Below are 10,024 nucleotides of genomic sequence, written 5' to 3'. Positions count from 1 at the left end.
GCTGAATTCTATAATATAGCTCAGTGGTGGTTGCCTCATGAACTTTTTTATATCTGTTAACTACCACGAGCCTAATATAATATTGTGACAGCCAAATTAGTGTGACCATGTGTCGATATGTCAATATTATAAGCAGTGAGACACCAAAAATTAACTAACATGTAAATATATGAAAAAAAGAAATACAGGGGTGTAGGCATGTTATCCCTTAGTCAAAATAAACCCTTAGTGTATGTGGTGATGTCTGTGTAGTTTGTTCCCTTGTGCCGCCGTAAATGAAGCCTCGGTCCAATAGCACTCCCCGAGATGGCAGATGAACCCCAGCACACTGAGGTTAACAGTCACCAAGATGAAGAAAAGTGAGAATGATGGTGTTTGTTATGTAATAGGGTAGATGTTGGTTGGCCACAGTGAGTGCCAGCTGGGAAAATGTCTGTCTTTATTGTTTGTTCATATTTTGTAGTTGCATATATTTTATTTTCGGACAATACGTACTTTTAAAAAGGTACTTACAAAAGGATTAGATAGTACTGCATTTTTTTCCCCCTCCCGTTAATACTGTGGATAATGTCATGGCCATTTTTCTCGTGCCCGTTAGTGAACAGTTTAATGTCATGGTCACCGCTGCCATACCTAACATACCAACAAGATTGTTTAATAATTTAATGGGGTTAATATCAGATTATCCTGTCCTGTATTCTTGGATCAACATATGGTTATTATACTTACCGTATATGGCTGTTATATCAACAAAGTTGCCATCATTTCTCTTTTTTTTTTTTTTTTTTTATACCCGTATATGAATTTATGGTATAACATTTTGCAAGCTGTGTGTTTATAACCTGATACTTACGAGAAATTGACAAAGTAACGCTTCTTTAGCACTGTTAGATGCAGTTTTTTTTTTTTTTTTCATTAAATACACAACTTGATAATGAATTTATGGCTTTTCCAATGGTATTTTGCCTGGTGTGATTTGTTTAGTTTTTGCCTTGATTCCTTTCGGTAATGACCAGATTTTTTTTTAGATATACAACAGCCTGAAATGAATGAAGTACAAGCCATTTTAGGGACCGTACCATATTAACATGGTTAATATGTATGCTGGTTCTTTGAAAGCAGTGATAAGAAACAGGGAAGTGAGCATGGAAGTGAAAAAGTTACGGTACTACATGACAGTATTGTGATACCAACTCTAACGTATAGAAGTGAAGCTTGGACGTTGTTGGAAGGACACAAGTCAAGAGTGAGAGCAGTGGAAATGAGTTATTTAAGAGGAGCCTGTGGAGTCACATAGAGAGACAGGCTGACGAATGAGGATATAAATGAGCGTTGTGGTGTGGATGTGGATGTGATAGGAAGCGTTATGAGGAACACACTAAAGTGGTTTGGCCATGTGGAGAGGATGGAGGGTGAAAGACTGACGAAGAGAATGTATGTGAGTGAGGTGGAGGGGGGAAGAGGGAAGGGGAGGCTGAGGATGAGATGGAGGGATGGGGTGGAGAGGTATATGAGAGAGAGGGGTGTGAGTTGGGAGCAGAGCAGTGAAATGGCAGGGGACAGGGTGACGTGGAGGCGATTTGTTTGTGGCCACCCCAAACGGGATTGAGGCGTCTGCCAATAGATAGATAGAAGAGGTGGAATAACTTAAGGCAAACTTTCGCCCCTGACTGTTTCGCAAATGTAATTTTCTGTATATCAGTATATGATACAAATTGGGTAACCTTTCATGCAGATGGTCCTCGTATGTCAGGGATGTCATGGAGAATATAACAACTATTTTCATATAGCTAACTGATATATATATATATAGTACTATTGCTTGTGAGAAATTTGCAAAACAGCTGTGCAGATAGCAATGCAGCTTTAATACATAAGTCTTGAGCGATTTATTGTGGGCTGAATGTCAGAAATAAATATTTTTTATAATGCTCCTTGTAACAAGGACTTGTTGTTATGTGGTTTTACTTACAAGGTATGTGCAATTCCTTGCCCTCAGCAAGCGGTATTGTTGGGTGTGTTATGCCAGTGATGAGGACGATGAGACAGCGCCGTGGGTTAAGCCATGCAAGTGTCGTGGCACTACAAAATGGGTCAGTCTTTCTCTGTTTCCTTCCTTTCTCTCTCTCTCTCTCTCCCTGATTTTGCCTTGGTGTTGGAGAGGGACACCTTCCTGTTGTGTCACCAAATAACCTATCTGACCCAATGTTTAATTATACAACCATCCCTCCTCCTCCTCCTCCTTGCCTCCTAAAAGGAGGATGGTAGGCTGTAGAAGTGCAACTTCAGCCTGCAGTTCAGTGGGTTCATGTTCAGGTCAGCCTGGGGCCACATCAACAACACTTCTGCTGCTTTTCAAATCTTAGGCTTCAGCCAGTCCCAGCATGTTCTTACTTCTCACCCCCGCTGCAGCTCATCTTTAACCCCTTCAGTACAGATTTTATATTTTTTCTTGATTCAACCATACAATTTTATTCATCTGTGGATAGGCCTTTTAAACTGGAGAAGTTAGATGCTGCAGGTATAAGATTCAGTAAGGTCTCCCTAGGGTGTAATAAAATTGCGTTATGTTGCCCTGTATAGCTAGTATTTATTAACCCATACATGATATTTTGTGTACATTTGATGAAAGTTTATTTTGTTGCAAATGTTTGTGTATGTTGTGTTGCAGTATATATTACATAAATGGAAATATACAGTACTGTGTTAATATGATTTAAATTGAGTTCACTGTGTTCATAAATGTATAGCCTTTACTGTGTTATTTTGTTTAATTATAGGTGCATCAGTCATGCCTACAACGGTGGGTGGATGAGAAGCAGAAGGGTAATTCCACAGTGAAAGTCAACTGTCCTCAATGTGGCGTCGAATACTTCATTGCCTTCCCTAACATGGGTATGTCATTCAGTAGGATTCATGTTTTTCTCTCATGTTCACACTCCCTTTACCAACTGTTATCATTCTGATTATATTTTCCATCAGTAAATTATGTGAGAAGGAACCAGAAACATTGGAAAACAGAAAATCCTGAGTACTGTCATCACTGTCTAGTGAAATTGGCCATAATTATGACAACTGATTATTGAAGCCTTCAGAAATTTTGTCTGATCCCATAAGCAGAAGGCATATGTGTGCTTGCTGCAGTGAAGTTATTCTTACAGCACATATGAAGATTACCAACTTAAAGGTGATAGGTGTGTGGGGATCATCATGCCACTCTCTTGATATTGTGCTGCCTACTTTGTCCTTCATTTTTTTCATTCTTTTTCTGTGTATGCTGTGCTTTCTTCCTATTTCTCCTTTCCTGTCACATTTATTACTCTTCTTTCCATGTTAGGTGGGCCAGTACTAAGTGACTAGCCTGATAGTTTTGTGTAATCCAGGACACCATTTACAATGCTAGGTGGTAAGTATATAACCGAATAATGGGATGATGTGGAGCCTACTGTGGTGCCCCCATTAACTTGGTGGAGAGTCGCAATGGTGGCATCCGTCAAAGAACCAGACCTCCACACTTTACCGGGTCCTTTGCTCTGGTGAGGTGCTATGTGACTCAGAGGAATGTTGGCTTATTGCATGGGACAGCCCTGCATGAGTGGTTGCCTGCTGTTGATGGGTGTGCTATGCCAGACAGACCACAGTTATTCAGCAACAACTTAGTTTTTAAAAATGAGTGCAGTGGTAGTCATCTGTCATCCTTCACATTAATTATTCCTTTGTTTCTGTCCTTCATGAATTCATTTCCTTCCTCTTCTTCCATAACTTGATTTCTCACATATTCACTTACCCTATCATGCCATTGTCTTGGGCTTCCATATCTTTCACTGGTATATGATACTCAGTCACACAACAGTTTTCATCCTCCCTCATCAAGTCCACATGCATCAGGGGATGACAATAGCAACAATCCTATTCATATCTATGTGTGGCATGATCTTACCATCTAATCACTCTCCATAATTATTTGAGCAGTAGACCTCCTTGCACAACTTTTATTGTAGCTTAGATCCTCACTCCACACATACTTCATAACTATGCCATTTCCACCACTGTCACCATCATGTACTTCTTAACTATGCCATTTCATCTTCTGTCATTCTACACTGTCATTATCATCATTATCCCAACCCTAATTCCTACCTTAAAGGTTGAGTGTGTTAGAACCAGAAGCACAGACAAACACAAAAACTGTTAAACAATGCACAGTGAAAATGGCCACACCATTGTTTACATATGGCAATACAGAGTATTTCCAAGGTGGATGGTAAGCTGATGACAGGGAAAGCCAGAGCTCCAGTTTCATCAGCCCTCTGAACTAGCTGCTGACCATCCCCCATTGCTGAACTTTTTCAATTATCAATAAATCGGAGAGTAGGCCAGCATGCTTTCCAAAACAAGTTCCTCCTACTGTCAACATCAGACTACATGCATATTACACACTACACTTCCTATTCAAAATTCAACAAAATGGCATCTGAAGAGAGAAACCTGTACTGTACACAGGAAAAATCATGTGATATATTGCCAATATGCCAGGAATTGAACCCGAGATTCTCACCTGAGAGTCTCAGGTTTGATTCCCGGCATATTGGTAATTTATCAGATGATTTTTCCTGTGTACAGTACAGGTTTCTCTCTTCATTCTGACTTGCTGTAAGTGCTTGGGATAGATTAAAAGCATCTACTTGCCCGGGTGCCAGGGGGTTAACTTATCCTCCTCGTGCCCACAGTGGGGGCGGAGGGACATTGGTTACAAGATTGTGACAATGTGTGTTAACTTTTACCTGGTCATGGTGTAGTGGTATGCTGCCTGGTTCTCACCTGAGAGTCCTGGGTTCGATTCCCAGCATATTGGTAATATATCAGAAAATGGCATCTCATGATCAAGCCTTGGAGTCCCCAGGTGGGGGGAGGGGACCATAATTGCACCCACCATCTGCCTCTCTCCTGGTGACGACCCAGCGAGGTGCCTGACTCTACTGCTTCATTTCTGCAACATTCAGTGCCTTTCCTCTAACTTTCTCTCTGTTGAGCACCACCTCTCCTCCTCTAAACCTCATTTATTTGTCCTAACAGAGACTCAGCTGTCTGAGGCAGCTGATAGTAATCCATTCTCTGTATCCTCATATTTTCTCTATACTCATTTCTAAGCCAAGGGTGGTTGTTGTGTACATAAACGCGACGATGTATCTTGCTCTCATGTTCCTGAACTTGAATCTTCTAAATTCTCTACTCTCTGGCTTTGGCTTTCATATCATTCTCTGACTAAATATATCTTTGATGTTTACTTATCCCCTAATTGTATTGACAATGAAGAATTCTTCAAGTGTCTCACTTCTAAGGTGGAACACAGCATATCCATTTTTCCCTTCTCTGAAATCTCGTTTGTAGGAGATTTCATTGTTCACCACCACCTTTGGCTTTCTTCTCCTTTCGCTGATCCAGCTGGTGAACAAGCCTACATCTTTTCCATACTTAATGATCTAGAGCAGCATGTACAGCACCCCACCAGTATCTCTGACTGCTCTGGGGAGAGTTCCAGCATACTTGACCTCTTCCTTACAACTAATCCGTTGGGCTTCTTCGACCACAACCCTACCACCTTAACCTGTCCTATTGCTCAAGTAAGGCCTGTGGACCCTCCAAAAAAGCGGCGACTGTGGCACTTTGGAGCTGGTGATTGCAAGGCCCTCAGGCAGTACACTCTGATTTTCCCTGGAATGATTATTGCTTCCATGGCTAGGAGCCATTTGAGTGTGCTTTGCGCATTACGGAAGTTATTCTCTCGGGCATGGAAGCATACATCCCATTCTCATATCCTTTGACTAATGCAAACAAAACTTGGTTAAATCACACTTGTTCTAATGCTGTCCACAACAAGGAGAAGGTCTACAAAAGTTACCGGAGCCAACCCACCCCCGAGTCTCTTCTCTTTTATGTCTTTGCCCAGAATTGTTCGAAGTCTGTTCTTCACTCTGGTAAATATAGTTTCATCAGTACTAAATGCTTTGAACTCTCCAACTCATATTCTTCTTGCATCTTCTAGCACCTTGCCAAAAACCTTTTATAATAGCTTTACCTCATCATCCTTCCATCCTCTTTTCCACTCTGATGGCTCTGGAGCTATTTCTTCTACTGATAAAACAGAACTCTTCACTCAGACTTACTCCCCCAATTCCATCTTAGATGATTCCAGTGCTTTTCCTCCATCACTTCCCCCCTCTGACTTCATCATGGCCGGCATTAAAATATCATCAGCTGCTGTACTTTCTGCCATCACTGGTCTCAGTACTAACAAGGCATATGTGCCTGATGGGGTCCCTCCTGTTGTTCTCAAGAACAGTGCGTCTGTGCATACGCCCTGCTTAGGTAAACTCTTTCACCATTATCTGTCATCTTGTATGTTTCCTTCTTTCTAGAAGTTTGCTCTCGTTCAGTTAGTCTGAAAGAAGGGTGACCATTCCCAGCCCTCTAACTATCGCCCAGTAACTTTAACATCCTGTGTCTCAAAATTTTTTGAGTCTGTTCTTAACTCTGTCACAGTTTTCACACATGTTTGATGAGTATGATCTACTTACCTCCCTCAAGGTTTTCATACGCATTTAGACGTATGAACTACTGGATGAGAAAACACAAGAAAGAAAAGGTGTATGATCTACTTTCATATGCATTATAGACTTGTATGTCAGGCAATGGTGTGTGTAACTGTAAATGTGTGTCTTGCTGGTCCAAGTTGCAAGTGACATCTTTTACTTCATGTGGCTAATATATTACAATGAATCTCACTTTGATTGGGACCAGAAAATAGTACTGTAGCAAAGTTTCATGTGTTCTATACACATATCTACACAAAGACTGCATAATACAGTACTGTATATGTTTATAGTGCTTTGGTGTCAAACAGAAGAGGGATTGTGTTTAATATAATGAGGTTTTCACATCAAAAAGTTCCAGTTTCCCCTTGAATGAATGCAATACAGTTTTCTCATGCTTATATGTATGTAAATTTATAAGTTTACAAATTTACAACCTGGGAGCAAAAGGAAACTAAACCTTTTGGCTTTGTAACACAACAAAAGAATAATTAGTATCTGTATTAGGGCCCATAGTGGTAGGTGGGGGCACTCACCATCCACTCACTCAATGTAGTGCTGCTGTCGGGTGTCTACCCTTTCCTCTCTTCCATCCTTGTTTCCTTCCATCCTCTTCTGTCTTTCTTTCCTTCATTCTTTCCTTGTCCTTCTGCCTGTGGGTGAGTTTACACTCCCTCTTCTGTCTTTCTTTCTTTCATTCTTTCCTCTTCCTTCTGCCTGTGGGTGACTCTGCACTGAGTGACAAGCCAAATGGTTTCCTGTACACCAGGAAACCATTTACTGCACTGGGTGGTAACCATATAACCAAATTTTGGTGCCTGGTGGTTTAGTGGGTAATTATTGCGCTCCAGTCGGATTGAGCCGATGAAGGTTTATATCCAAGGGGTGGTTGGGGTTAATTGCTCATGTAATGCCATTCAGGGATGAGTGAGGCTGGTCACTCTCATCTTAAATGTCGGGACCAACTGCGTAGTCCCGGGCTCCTACGCTCCTCATGGGGCAGTGTAGGATTGGATGATGGATGGATGGATGGATTAGGGCCCATTCTTTAACGAAAAGTATAAACTATACTTTTCTGGCTGGGCCGAAACCCGGAGGGGGAGTAGGGGTTTGCGGGCCAGGTGTTATGAGAGGAGTAACAAAAAAATTTTAAAGCATCTTTCCTATCACAACCTTCTCTCTGAACATCAGTGTGGGTTGCATCAGGGACGCTTCACTGACTATCTTCTCGCCTTCCCTTCAGACTCCTGGTCAACCTCTTTTCGGGACTTTGGCGAAAGCTTTGCCATTGCACTAGACATCTCAGAGGCTTTTTGATCAGGCATGGCACCAAAGTGGGTGACCTAGTTTTGCCCACCTGGGCTTTTGCAGTAAAACTCACTTTTAAAAAATACTATTTTATTCACTTTACTGTTTTTTTTTTAAAATAAGGTATTTAATCACATAAATTCAGTGTAATAGCAGCTGTTAATACCTTAATTACAACATTATTTCCATAAATGAATGTAAAGATGGATAACCGTGCTTAAGGTTGGGGAAAGCAAATCTTGATACCATAGTTTGATCTATCTATCTATTGCCAGACGCCTCAATCCCGTTCGGGGTGGCCACAAACAAATCACCTCCACGTCGCCTGTCCCCTGCCATTTCACTGCCAAGCTAGCAACTCACACCCCCCTCTCTTATATACAGTACCTCTCCACCCCATCCCTCCATCTCATCCTCGGCCTCCCTCTCCCTCTCTCCCCCTCCACCTCACTCACATACACTCTCTTTGTCAGTTTTTCACCCTCCATCCTCTCCACATGGCCAAATCACCTCAGTGTATTCATCCTAACGCTTCCTATCACATCCACATCCACATCCACACCACAACGCTCCTTTATATCCTCATTTGTCAGCCTGTCTCTCCATGTGACTCCAGAGGCTCCTTTTAAATAACTCATTTCCACTGCTCTCACTCTTGACTTGTGCCCTTCCAACAACGTCCAAGCTTCACTTCCATACGTTAGAGTTGGTATCACAATACTGTCATGTAGTAACTTTTTCACTTCCATGCTCACTTCCCTGTTTCTTATCACTGCTTTCAAGGAACCAGCAACCTTTCTTCCCTGCTGTACCCTTTCAAGCACTTTACCCTCCAAACCTCCATCCTTACTTATCACACTATCCAAGTACTTAAACGTACTCACATTTTCCAATTCCTCACCATCCAACCTCGCAGTACATTCACTGAATTCACCTCTCTCAAAGACCATCACTTTACTCTTCCCTACATTCACCTTTAGATTCTGTTTCTTACACACTCTCCCAGACTCATCCACCAAGCCTTGCAGCTCATTGTAGTTTGAATTGAAGGTATATTTCCCCAGGCAGTTATCCAGTGAACGTAAACTTCATATCAAGCTTTAACTAATTTTGTAACCTTTTAGAATTGCCAGTTTGTTTGTTTTTGATAGGTGTGGATTTTGTTTAGTTAGGATTAGGATCAAGTTATATAATCAGTACTTCGGTTAGGTTAGGCCTGTGCCAGGGTTAGGTTGTCTCTTATTATTACTAAATGTCAATCAGCTAAAGAAATTTATTATAAACATTGCTACTTCTTGAATATAGGTTTATTTGATAGACTTAGATTTATTACCCCAAAGCTTAGGCCTATACCAGGTTAGGTTGTCTCTTATTATTACTAAATGTCAATCAGCTAAAGAAATTTATTATAAACATTGCTACTTTTTGAATATAGGTTTATTTGATAGACTTAGATTTATTACCCCAAAGCTGTTATTGCTGTTAAGATGATGTGTACATTCATCTATGGAAGTGATTTTTCACTTGTAAGAAAAATGAGAAATGTAAGTGTAAAATTACCAAAGAAAGTTGTAGCAGCAAAGGAAACGAGTCCTTCTCCTGGTACTGTGATGTAGCAGCAAAGGAAATGAGTCCTTCTCCTACTATTGTATTGTAGCAGCAAAAGAAATGAGTCATTCTCCTACTACTGTGTTGCAGCAGCAAAGGATATGAGTCCTTCTCCTACTTCTGTGTTGTAGCAGCAAAGGAAATGAGTCCTCCTACTACTGTGTAGTGTGCACTGATCTCTGTCAACTCATAAGGTGTTCTGTCATGTCGAAACATGTTTTACAACGTAGCAGGCAGCTCAAGGGTAACAGACAAACAAGTCAAAACATGATCACGTCCGTCATTCAACTCACTGTGTAAAATTCTCATTGTGTAAATTATAATAGGGCTGTCCATAATTAGGTATAAACATTATTATCTTATTTTTTTTATGGTATACTTTGAAAAACCCACCTTTGCCTGTTTTTTGGGGAGGATATTTTGTGATAAAAAAATGAAAAAAGCCAGGTGGGTTGGGCTTTCTTAAATAAAGTGGATTTTTTGCCAACCCTGCTTTCAATCGAGTCTGGAATAAA

At 40.9% G+C, this 10,024-nt stretch overlaps 1 protein-coding gene across 1 annotated transcript in view; it reads left to right on the top strand.

Moving 5' to 3' along the window:
* Positions 1 to 229: 229 nt before the first annotated feature.
* Positions 230 to 10,024, top strand: part of LOC145394178 (E3 ubiquitin-protein ligase MARCHF5-like) — a 104,346-nt gene continuing 94,551 nt past the window's right edge. The window contains exons 1-3 of the mRNA XM_080268161.1: positions 230 to 359; positions 2,000 to 2,093; positions 2,781 to 2,895. Coding sequence (XP_080124287.1) covers positions 307 to 359; positions 2,000 to 2,093; positions 2,781 to 2,895 — 262 coding nt within the window. The 5' untranslated portion in view covers positions 230 to 306. The remainder of the gene's footprint in view (positions 360 to 1,999; positions 2,094 to 2,780; positions 2,896 to 10,024) is intronic.

This window comes from Coenobita brevimanus, chromosome 26, assembly GCF_032717465.1.
Source record: "Coenobita brevimanus isolate Jiangsu-jjx chromosome 26, ASM3271746v2, whole genome shotgun sequence".
In the NCBI taxonomy this organism is placed as follows: domain Eukaryota; kingdom Metazoa; phylum Arthropoda; class Malacostraca; order Decapoda; family Coenobitidae; genus Coenobita; species Coenobita brevimanus.
Note: the sequence above shows the minus strand (reverse complement) of the source record. Positions and strands in the feature narration are given on the sequence as shown.